This window comes from Agelaius tricolor, unplaced genomic scaffold, assembly GCF_023055355.1.
Source record: "Agelaius tricolor isolate 1412-34295 unplaced genomic scaffold, bAgeTri1.0.p SCAF_3, whole genome shotgun sequence".
Classification (NCBI taxonomy): Eukaryota; Metazoa; Chordata; class Aves; order Passeriformes; family Icteridae; genus Agelaius; species Agelaius tricolor.
The window spans coordinates 20361525-20373960 of NW_027269263.1; the positions used below are offsets into that span (position 1 = coordinate 20361525).

General features: G+C 48.8%; 1 protein-coding gene across 6 annotated transcripts in view; it reads left to right on the forward strand.

The window, feature by feature from the left end:
• Window positions 1-10179, forward strand: part of CACNA1I (calcium voltage-gated channel subunit alpha1 I) — a 169119-nt gene extending 158940 nt beyond the window's left edge. For 4 of the 6 annotated variants that reach the window (XM_071422918.1, XM_071422919.1, XM_071422917.1 and 1 more), the window contains 3 exons: window positions 317-485; window positions 1345-1541; window positions 3309-10179. In XM_071422918.1, the coding sequence (XP_071279019.1) occupies window positions 317-485; window positions 1345-1541; window positions 3309-4013 (1071 nt within the window). In that variant the 3' untranslated portion in view covers window positions 4014-10179. The remainder of the gene's footprint in view (window positions 1-316; window positions 486-1344; window positions 1542-3308) is intronic. The other 2 variants (XM_071422920.1, XM_071422923.1) reach the window with 1 other exon arrangement.
• Window positions 10180-12436: the final 2257 nt, after the last annotated feature.

Sequence of the window (12436 nt, forward strand, 5' to 3'; positions counted from 1 at the left end):
CTCATTTCAGGTCTTCTGTATTCATTCAGGTGTCCCTGCTGAGCAATATAATTCTGGTCATTTTTCAAGAGCTTCTCCATAGAGACATACTGTGGAGTAGGATTTGAGGAGAACAAAAGAATACATGTATTTGAAAGTTCTCTTCACTACTGTTAGTAACTTCCTCTGAATTAGTCAAAAGGCGATTTTGGGCTGGAAAATTGAGCATCTCTTAGCTAGGTTGAAGTTATTATCAGAATCTTCTTCTTGAGGCTTTGAAAAGTCTGCTTGATCATCTTCCATTAAATTTCACTTTGTCCTTGCTTATTTTTTCCAGCAGGATGGCCAGGACAACCCTGACTCCACTGGGGCAGACAATCTGGGGGAATGCCTGCTTCCAGCATCCAGTGAGGATGGCTCTACAAACCCAGAGAGTTACCTGTGTGAAATGGAGAATACACCTTTCGACTCAGTTCAGTCTTGGCTAAAGCATGAAAGTAGCAAAGGTGAGCAAGGCTCTCATTCTCCAGGTCTGCTGAAACTGTGGGTTGGCTCAGCTCTGTTTTTCTCCTGCTTTCCCTCTGCCAGGGGGAGAGTTAATGTGACTTCGGGTTACACTAACCAAGAGTTAGCTTTCAGCTTGCTAATTTGCTTCAGGAATGGGGGGAGAAGCAGTTCCTTCATTTTTGTTGCTAGTTTTTATATCTTCCCTCAGACATGACTCTGTGCAATACTGTCAAAGTGCTGATCTCCATTTGCAGTAGTGCACCCATACACAGTCAGAAGAAAGTGGGGACAGATTCTCCTGACATGCCAGCTGGATGAACTGTGCTCACTCAGCACAGAAAAGCTCTGCTGCCCCCTGAGACCAAATAAAGGTTCAGGGAACACATAACACACGTCTGTCCTTGGTGGAAGTGCTCCAGTTCTACTCTTGAGCATGCCCTGGTCTCCTGTGATCCCCAGCTTTCCCAAAGCACCATTTAATTTATCTCCCTTCACCCCTGCCTCGCAGGATCTGGGATGAATGTCCTCTGGCAGCAATACATACTTGAATCAAGGCAATATAGCTCAGCATTTCTCTGTGAGAGCAACAGCAGAGCTGGCCTCTTACCTTAGGGCTCTGAGCTGTGTTAGGTCTTCCTGATCTGGTGCAGGTTTTTGTGCAAAAAGTGGGATCCTTAGTCTGAACACCACACTGAGGCTTCTTGGCCAGGAGTGCATGCTCCTGAATATCCTTTGTTCACTGGACCTGAGACTTTGCTCAGTGTAATAGCAGCAAAGGCACAAAATAAAATCAGAGGACTCTTCAACTTTTTTTTTCTTCTATTTCTGTTCTCCTCCCTTTTCTTTTGATGCTGTCAGTCCCTCCCAGCCCCTTCTCTCCAGGTGCATCTTCCCCTCTGTTACCTGTGCCAACAGAATTTTTCCACCCAGCCATCTCTGCCACCCAAACAGAGCCTGAGGAAGTCTCATGTCCACACAACCTTCCTAAGATCTCTCTGCAAGGCTCGTGGGCATCACTGAGATCTCCAGGTGTGAACTGCTCACTTCTCCATCAGGTGAGGAACCTCGCTTCTGTCTGCTAGGAAAACTCAATTTTCACATCCCACCCAAACAGAGGGGGCTGAAGAAGGAAGACGGCAGAGGAAGGAGAGAGGCAGCTGTGCTCACGGGCTGGGTAGCCTGGATAACCTGGGTCTGTAGGAGGAGCACAGTGGACTGCAGAATGCAGAAGGGTAGGGGAGGAGAGAGGGTAGTATAGCAAAGTGGTCTTGGATAGCTCTCACCCCATGAAGTCATTTGTTCTTCTGCTTTGGATCAACAAATAGTTTGACAGCTGCAGTGGGCCCCACATGAAGATGAAATCACATCACTCTGTAGCTCCCCCCGGCTCCCTGGCACTGGGTGTGCTGCAGACACCTGTGTGCACAGCAGCCATGGTGTGGGCCAGGGAGGTGACAGCTGCACAGCCTCCTCGGGTCCCCTTAACACTGTGACTCCAAATCATGCTCCTTCTCTGTTGGAAGAGGCTTCTTCCCACCTGCATCCTCCATATTCCTGAGTGCCCATCCACACACTGTGTCCCTAAGCTCACTGTTTTGCACTGCCCACTTAACTCTCACGTCCCAGAAAGGTGCCATCTCTTTCTGAAAAGGCAGCTATTTCTCACTAACAAAAGAGAAGAATAAAAGCACTGGGGGGATGTCAGGTGTCTCTGAAGTGCAGAAGGTGCAGAGATTAAAGCCCAGTAGAAATCCCTTTTATTGTTCTTGGAAGATATACTCCATGAACAGGGGCACTCTGTTCCAGACAAACTAAAAAAATAAAATCAGGTGTTATTCAGCTATATATGACAGACACTGTTGGCACAATACAGATGTGTATAAATTCACCAAGGATAAATTTAGCCTTGGTCTGAGATTGAGTTGTTGCAGTGTTGAAACCTCTGGTAAAATTAAGACACAAAAGAAGTAGAGCCCTGGCGCTGGCACACCACTGGGACAAAGGTACTGAATTGTTGTAAAGGAGAAATTAGGAAACTTCTGATTATTTAACACAGACTGTGTTGAATATCTATGGAGTCTGCTTCAGGAGACTGCTTCCAGTCCTACATGCATCAATCCCAGTGCAGTGTCCCAGTGATGATCACACAGTGCAGACCAATTTCCTAGAAACAACTAAAATGCAGCTTAACTAGATGAGCCCTGATACAAGAAAATTAAGGCTGTTTCCTCTTCCTGCTGGAAGGGGACTGCACCTTTGTACCCTAAATTCAAGGGTAGTTCCTGCTGGTCCTGGTCAAAAGAACCATGGGGCCTCTTTTCTCTCCCCAGATATTGCTGATTTTTTTAAATGAAAGGAGGTCTCTACAGAAGCTCCTTGATTCCTGTGCAGCTGATAGATGTGTCCCCATCTGTGTGGCAGGTTTATAGGCAAGCCATGAGTGAGGACCCACAGGGAACCTTTGCTCTGGTGCCTCCTGGACCATCAGTGCTCGGGGAAGAGCACAGTGGTGGGTGCGGCAGGGCTCGGACACAGCATCCCTTCCCTTTGGTGGAGCACTTCTTGTGGGAGGGTAGATTCATTCTGAATCCTTTCCTTCTCCTTGCCCAGAAAGAAATCCCATGGCAGGCTGCACGGCTAGTGCTTTGAAGCACTGGTTGGTTTATGGCTCCCTTCCCACGCAAAGAAGACAGGAATGGAGTTTTCCCCCTTTCTGTAATGGTGGCTTATTTTCGCACCCCTAAGTACCCCCAAAACCAGTAAGGCAAAGTCTCTTGCCCATCTCCTTCCTGAGAACTGTGTTTTCGTGCTCCGCTCCCCAGCCCCCCGAGAGCGACACGTCGCTGGACAGCCGGAGCAGCAGCTCGGCCGGCAGCCTGCAGACCACGCTGGAGGACACCAGCCTCAACCTCAGCGACTCCCCGCACTGCGCCCTGGCCCTGCCGGTGGCCCTGTGCCCCGTGCCGGCGCCGGGCACCCAAAGACCCCTGGCAGCGCCCCTGTCCCCCGCCTCCCGCCGCCGGAGCCTGCGGGGCCGCGGGCTCTTCAACCTGCGGAGCCTGTGCCGCCACCAGCGCAGCCACAGCAGCGGCGGCAGCACCAGCCCCGGCTGCACCCACCACGACTCCATGGACCCTTCGGACGAGGAGGGGGCGGGCAGCAGCCTGCGCGGCGGGGGCAACAACAGCGAGCCCTCGGAGACGCTCAGCAGCCTCTCGCTGACCTCGCTCTTCTCGCCGCCGCCGCCGGGGCTGAGGCTGGTGAAGAAGTGCAGCAGCACCAGCAGCCTGCAGGCCAGCCCCTCGCCCCGCCGCCCCGCCGCCCACCACGCCAAGCCCTTCTACACCGTCGACCCTCGGGGCTTCCTCTCGATGCCCTCCTGGGTGACGGACTTCTGCAAGGACACCCCGTCGGCCAGGGAAGGAGAGGAGCCGGGTGGCCCCGGCAGACTGGGGACAGGGGGCCGCAGCTCCCCGCTCCCTTCCGAGCTGGAGCTGGGGGACGGAGTCAGCAAGAGGAACAGATGAGGGTCCCTGAGGTGCAGGGAGGGAGCATTCGGCCGCTGGCACGGGGAGCATGTTTCACTAGCTTCTCCTTGGCAGCAATTCCAAAGGATTTGCAAGAAAAAGAAAACAGGCAAACAAAAAATTATAAATATATATATATATATATACGTAAATATATCTATATATATATATATAGATATATATATATATATAAAATAAATATTCTGGTACCGTACCTTAGAGGTGTGGGAGAGTGCAAGCAATACGGGAACAGTCCTGCCTGAGGGCAAGACCTGGGCCATGACCCCAGAGACTACAGTGACAAGAAAAGGCCATGGGGCTGGCAGGGACAGGACCCTCCAGCCAGGTGACTGCTACATGGCAGCTCTTCAGTTATATAAATATACATATATAGAGAGATCGATTTATTTATTTTTTTTACTGAGAGATTATGAATTTTAGAAAGTGCTAAGGAGGAACAAGAGAATGGAGGGCCTGAAGGAGCTGCTACACCACACCGTGAGAGTGGGGTGAAGGGAAGCAGGGTAAGCGACAAGAGAAGAGCATCTGGGGCCTGCCTGATGTGTTTCTGGGAACTTCTTTATTGTCCATGCTTCCATTTCCAAGGTTAAAAATTGTGGGCCAGATCTTCAGGATGAGCATAAATTGGCAAAACATGCTGTTGGTGTAAAGCAGCAGAGTTCTGGCTTGAGGTGAATTCATGCTGATTTACAGCAGGTGAAAATCTGGCCCCAGCAACAGAGAAAAGCAAATAGCCATGGACCACAGGGAAACGTTTTGAGGTGAAAAGCCTTGCTTTGAAGGGAATGTGTGAACACAGCGGGCATGCTCATAGAAGGAGAGATGGCGGCTACATGGCTTATTTTTGTTGTTGTTTTGTGGATTTGGTTTTTTCATTTTCCAAAGAAAGAAAACTACAAGGGAAAAAAAAATTACAAGGCTCATGGGGATATTTGGAGTGGGAGAAGTAGGCTGGAAGGGAAGGAGGAGGTAAAAAGGGGAGAGGAAATTGTACTTTTCCCCCTTTTATTTGCAGTGATTGTGATATTTTATTTTAGAAGCCCAAAGGTGCAAAAATTATCCCTAGAGATACCTATCTGTTATTTTTGTATCTATAGCTATATATATTAAAAGAATACAAAACCTAGAATATTAGAAAAGACATAAAAGCAAAGGGGGCTTCAACAACACAAAATACAGTCAGTCCCTTGACTGAGGGCTAACCCTGTTCCATGTTCCAGTGGGAAGACCCTGCAAGGACATCCTCAGCTCAGTGGTGGTTGTCTCCTCCCTAGCATCATCCTCTGGCATTTTCCTGGTTTGCATCAGTGTAGCTGAGACCAGAGTCCTAATCAGTGCCAGGCATGGGCATGGAGAGCAGCGAACATTGATTGGAGAGTGTGTGTGTGTTTGCGTGTGCATGCCATTGTAAGGATGCTGATGTGTGCTGTGCCCAAGCCAACTGGCTCACCAGCTGGAGAGATGGGTGAGAGGGACAAGGAGAGCTGCAGCTCTCCTTGTCTCTGCCTTGCAGGGCAGTGGGAGTGGGGAGGATTGTGGAGAGTGAGGGCAGAACCACCCCTCAAACCATGACCTGCCCCAGGATCCAGGATTTTGTTCAGCATCATCCTCTCCCAGTGTGGTTGCAACAAGGCTTCCAGAGGCTGCATCCCTTCTTGCTTTTCCAGTGGTACAACTGCACAACTCTCCTTCCTGGCAGGGCCAGCCTGGATCTCCTCCTGTTGCTACTCTAAGGCTTTGTGTCCTTCCCAGATTTGCAAGTGGGTGGGAAAACCAACCACCCAAGGGGAACAAAGGATTCTGGATGTCATGTACCACCCCAGGGATGTTCCACTCAGGTGTGTCAAAGATAGACTGGGAAGGGCAGCAGGGAGATGATAGCAGCCTAATGGAGACAAATGTTTAGAGTACTGAGGAGAAGGAGCAGGGCTCCCTGTCCCATTTTTTTCCATCAGACCAAGAGGGCCTCTGCAGCCCTCCCAGAGGTCTCCCAGCTGGCACATGAAGCATTGTGAAGAGGGCAGCACAAAAGATATTCTGATTTTATTGTGACCTGTCTGACTTGAAAGCAGCTGCTGCATCTTACAAACCAGGGTTGTAAACAGCGAGCACATCACTTGGGACCAGCAGCCAGGAAAAGGATGATTACTGTGGGGACTTAATTAATTTGCTCTGTTGCAAGTGTGCATGCTGACTGCAGGGAGGTCAGACCTGTGAGTAGAGGACAGGAGAGCCTGGGTCCTTGTCCTTGCAGAAAGATGCAAATACAGATTTATTAAAGCAATAATAAGGGTCTTTAAATGCTTTTTTTGCACTGGTGGTTCTTTGAGTGAGTTGCCCCTGCTCACTGTCCAGTGGGCAGAGAGGAGGGACACGACACATGGTTTCACATCCTCAGGGAAGGAAGTCAGTCTCTAAATGGCTGAACCATGAACTTGGGTTGCACAAGGCTTAGACCCAAATCCAGAGCTGCTTTGAAGCCAGAGGTAGGGTTTACACAGAATGCTCCTTGCAAGTTTGTCATAAGAGAACACAGAAGTGGGACTCCAAGCTGTCCTGGCAGTTGTGTGGGCTGTGAAATGTCTCAGCTGAGCAATGGGAGAGACATTAGAGGTTGGTGGAGTGCTAGAAATTACCCCAATATTTGATCATGAGAGGAACATGGCCTGCACTTGGGATAACTGGGAGGGAAGAAGGGTAAGAACATGGTGGTGGTGACCTCATGGGGTGACTACAACCCCTTGGATGGATACCTCTAGGCTTATTCCTTGTTGTCCCTGGAAGTGACATCTTTGTTTCTCCCGTGGTTTGGGGTTTACGGCAGTCCTTCTGCTCTGCAGGATGTCTCCCCTTCACGTCCCAGCAGGGTCATGCCACCTCACCCACCTCCTTGCAAAAGGGATTTCACCCTCCCCTCTATGACTGGAGCAAAAGGCTTCTGGCTTAGGAAGGAGGTTACCATGGAAACAGAAGACCAGATTATCCTTAAAGAATATTTTGTCTCTTTCTTTTAATTATTTACTAACTGTTTCAATAAGAAGCAGAAAACATCTATCCTTCCCAAAGAGGAGGCAGAGCACTAAGCCCCAGCAAGAACTTTGTGGTTTTTTCCTGGGGATTTCTGCAGTGCTTCAGGTTGTGCAGCTTCTCCTGGCAAGAGCTGCCCTTCCCAGCTTTGCCTGCCTGCTGGCACACAAAATCTCTGTCATCACCCACCCACCTCCCAGACAACACCTGAGGGCACCTTAGGATTTGCCCGGCATCTATTCAGCCTCTAATACTCTCACTTCCCACAAGGGACTGTACTACAGGCAATTCCTGCCAGGGTGCTCTCTGCTGTCATTAGCCTGATATTGCTCTGTTTTGTCCATTTGGGCCTTAGGGTTTTTTTTTTTGTTTTGTTTTGGAGGTTTTTGTGAGGCCTATGTAAAGGACTGCACACCACCAGCCCTCTGTGAAATTCTTATGAGCTGAGCAGGACTTGATGGGAGGGGAGGAACTGAAAACATTATTGAGCAGGAAAATAATTTTTGAAATAGAAGAAACATAAAGCAGAAAACCTTGAAGTGTTTCAAGGAATTTTATATTTTTCCCACCAAAATGGCTCTTACATTCAAAATGCTTCCAAAGGGCATCACACAGGCATTGTGGCCTGGTTGGCCTCTGGTGACTGCATCCTCAAGACCCCAGGCCAGTTGTCCACCTGATGAGGCACTGTAGATAGGTCCCAGGCAGTGAGGTGCCTGCAGGAAATATGCCCTGCACACACACCGTACAATGAGAGCAAAAGTTGTCCTAACACTGGATCAGAAACAGATTTATTTTTAGCCAATGTGACTAAAAACTCAACATTTATTATGGAAGATGTGGAGGTAAGTGGCATGGGTTCACTTGGGTTCATCACAAAAATTCCACAGAGGAGGAAAAAATTAAACCCTGTGGATTTTTTAACTAGCTGTGATACAAAACACAGCGCACCTTGTAAGAAGAGCTTGGTACCTTGCAAAGTCAGGCACCTGGATGTCTGCCACTCAGTTCAGTTTATCTATATGTGACCTGACTTCCCAAGTGTCTCCCTTCCCTGCTCTTCACGAATACTTTATGAGATCTGCCTTGCTTCTCCTTTTTTCCATGTTGTTTTTGTTCCTTGCTAGGGACTGGTTTCCAGTAGGAACTCACTATCTCCATATCTTCGAGTTATCACTCATTCCTTCCACCTCATTTAGATATATATATATTTCTTCTCTAGCACTTTTTCCTTCTTCTGCATATTTCCAAACCCTGTTTACATTTCCTGAGATCCTGCCACACAGGAGCTGGAGCTGGCAATCTGCTATCCAATATTTATGCCTCCCAGCCACTTCTAGAGCAGATGTGCTCAGTTTACAGGGAAGGAGCTCTCCCCCCCACCAAAACCAGCATCCCAGACACTGGTTTGCAGCACACCTCTGCTTTTGCTCCAGCATCAGCTGCAGCAATAAGCAATAACAATCTGCCCTTCCCCTTATGCCAGTGGTGGGGTTGCAAAGATGAGCTGTCCGCAGGGTTTGTTCTCAGCCTTGCTTTGCGTGTCAGCAGCGCTGCTGAGCATCTTTCATGCCCATGGCATCAGTAAGAGCAGGGAGGACTCCACACCTCCTGCAGTTGCTCCCATGAGCAGCTGGGCTGTTGCCATGAAAAGCACAGCAGGCTCCAGCTCACACTCCCCCTTTGCTGTGCAGTGCTGTGGACACAGAGGAATACAAATCTTTTTCCTTAGTGGTTTTGTCTGTAGTCACCAAAGTCGACAGATACAACTCTCCCTTTGTCTCATGGTCCACAGAGCAGAATGATAGCAGAGGGAGAGGTACTGTTTTTCCAAGGACATTTTCAGAGACCAGAGCACTTTAACCTTCTGTCTAATGCTGCTTTAACTACCTGCATTATTTTGGAGAACTCTGAAAACAGCTGCAGCTGCGTTTTGTTGTTTCATTCTGTTCTGCTTCTGGTTCCTGGGGCAGTGTCGGTGCACATAGTGCACCACGCAAATGAAGCAGCTCTTCCTGCAGCCCTTCCCCTTTCTTTCCTCCAGCTGACTCATCCTGGATGAAATTTTTGAACTGTAAATTGCCTGCTTGTGCTGACCACCGTCAGGTGGGAGTTTTCATAGTTCTGCTGCCAAAACTTTCTTTCTGTTCTTCTATTTCTTATGCTGCTAAGGGAAATAGCACTGTTCCTTCACAAAGTCTGGCAGAGTATCTTCAAAAAGCAGCCACCCAGCACAAGCAGGCAGGGCAGCCACTCTTCCTTCACTCAGAAACACTCAGAGAGGCTAAGATGCTGCTTCAAAACAAGTGATCAGTGATACCATGGGCTCTGTGGATGCCAATCTGAGGAGAAAGTATTTTTTAGTGAAACGTCTTTAATCCAAGATTTGCTCTTAAATTGAAAAGTGCCTGTCTAGAAGAGAGCCACCCACACACACAAGGAAGAGAAGCATCATGCAAGAACTCAAGGTACGTGGTCCATGCACTGGCAAACATTTTTATTACCCAGCAAGTCCTTGGTATAAGACTTGCTTTTGAGCTATCACAGCTTTGGAGATAAAGCACCAGGTGGACTGTCCTCTAAAACTACCACTGTCATCCTCAGCTGCATCTAATAATCACTGGGATAACAATGAAAGTGGGTGATCCCATTTCTCCTTTCAATTACTTCACCAATACAGTGAATTTATTTTTTCACTTACACACTTCTTTTCTCGCCTCCTTATCTGAATCATATGAAGGGTTCATTTCAAGATGATCCACACACATATTCTAGTTAATAATAGATATTTCTAAGAAGAAGAGCTGAGTGCAGTGTAAATGGGGTGGTGTGGATAAAAGATCTGCTTTTGTGTGTATAATCCCTCTACATACATACAACTACTCCATCCTCCCTGTACACTAATATTTTTTGGTAATTTCTTTGAAATTACCTTACCCTGAATGTAGAGTTAATAACATGTGAGACTGTTAATCATCATTGGCCACTGATTAGTTTCTGCTGTTATTGTAAGCCCAGGCATAGGAAATAAATCAGGAAGGTAAAAAAAAAAAAAAGCAGCCAACAACAAACAACATGGCATTGAATAAAAAAAACCAGAGAGACTATTCTGAAAATCCCTTGGTGTCTGCTCAATATTTATTCATATGCTTCCATAGTCACTGCTGCTTTGTGTATGTGCGTGGGCAAAGGCATATACTTGTTTCAGGGTGGTTGTGGCTCATAAACAGATCTCCCACTGGTCTCTTTTTTCAAGGATATATTAAAGCAGCCCAAACTGCTGACTCGGGACACTGCTCACCAGCAGAGCCCACAGCTCTCAAACAGGCAATGTCTGGGCAGCACTGTCTGTAATGAGTTGCAAAGGTCTCTGTATGCCCCAGGGCAGTGAGCCCCATCCAGCCATGTACTGTGGGCCTGGGACAAGGGGCAGCCTCAAAGCGTGGCAGCCTGAGGGGCTGGGCACAGCTGGGCTGCAACCTGTGCCAGTCCAACCTGCCTCTGGGGGCAGGGGAAAGAGGAGCCCTGGGTTGGCAGGGAGCTGAGCTGATCCTGTGGTGGGGCATGAGGGGACCTGGGGCTGTGGGAGCCCCCGCGTGTGTTTGTGTGTGTGCACTTGCACTGTTGGGCACCAGCAGGACCCTCTTCATGCCATGTAAATTGTTACTCCATCTGCTAATCAGAACTGAAACTCTGGCACTTCTGCATCATCCATTTGCTCAGGAACACAAAGAGGTCACAGATCCATGTCAAAACATGTTGAAATACTCTCCCTTTTTGGCAAGGATGTTCAGGCACCTGCATTGGAAGGCCAGGGAAATGGAAGCTCTCCCTGCAGTAGAAACCACCAGTGTGCAAAACCCTGGCTGGGGTGGGAAAGCATGGCAGTCACCCTTGCACTGCTCACAGATTTGGAAGGTTAGTTATTGTCTACCAGATGATGGCTCCATCCCAGCCTGACTGGTAACAAAACAGCCTTTCCTTTTAGGCTTCTGTGGACACAGCATTTTAATGTTTATTTATGTCCAACCAGCCTGGGTAATAAAGAGGTGAGAGCGCCTGAGGGGAATTTGCATAAATGATGGAGAGATCTAAGGGTCTGGAGAAGATCTGACTCCTGACTTCCTATGGATGATTGACCTTGAGGGACAGGACACACCAGGGGTGCAGGTTTCTTCCCTCCAGCCTCACCCCCGCTTGCTGCTGCATTCTTCTGCTCTGTAAATACCGCAGGAATCAATGCAGCAGCTAATGTGGCATTTTGACATCTGAGGGAGGATTATTTCACCAGGAGTTTATAAACCTGCTTCATCAAAAGCTCAGAGTCAGCAAGCAGATGCCACCTTGCAGCCCCTGCCTGTCTCCTGCTGGCAGCCCCAGGGGGACAGGCCCCACGTGTGTGGAAAGCAATGGGGCTGTTGCAGCACTGGATGAGTCCAAGCATGCAGGTAGGGAAGGAAAGAGGCAGCCTGGCTGGTTGTGTTGTTTGCTTTGCACTGGTGATAATGCAGTGGTATCTTTTTCATGCTAAATGCTAATTTTCTGCTTTGCTGGCCTCAGAATAGGCTACATTCATATCCTTCATTGCAGCAATTAAAGGGCTGGGTGCTCAAGCTGAGGCACTTGTGATGAGCATGATTTTAATCAGTGTGCATGAGAGAGAAGGAGGAATGTGATTGCCTTGCTGCTGCTGTGGGAACACGTGACAGCCCATAAGGGGTAGGTAGGAGAGCCCCTACCCTAGTATGAGCATGCATCAGTTTCAGCTCAGCACTGGACAGGGAAGAGCAGGTTTGCCACACCTTCCATTTCTCTGTCTGGTCAGGAATTGCTGTTTGACTTCAGCAAAACATTAGAACAAATCACCTGCTCCCCTGGCTCATGTTTATAGCCGGTGATGCTGCCCTCCAAGGTGCCATGCACATGGCACAGAGATCCCCAGCTGCTGTGAGACAGGCTGAGCATCACTTGCCTGTCCCCTCCAGTGGGGAGGCAGGGCAGGAGGAGAGGGCCACACACACGTGCAAGATTTCAAGGTGTGCCTGTAGGCAGAAGGATGGAATTCCATAGGTCCCTGCTGTTAGACTGCATCTGAGGCTGCTCTGCCTGGCTGGGCAGGAGAGTCCATTTGTGAGTGCCAGGAACAGTATTAGAAGTAAGTACTTAAGCATTTACACTGTTTGCCTAAATCATAAAGCTCATCCTGCTGGATTTGCTCACACATCCCCTCTGCCTCTTCAGGTGGCTTGAATGTCCCTCCAAAGGGGAACAGGGACTGTGTCCCTTGAATCCTCAGTGCTTTGCTTTTCCTCAGTGTGGCTCAGTGACCATGTTTGCAGGGAGGGGACCACCCTGCTGGTTTCCCAGCAGAGCCG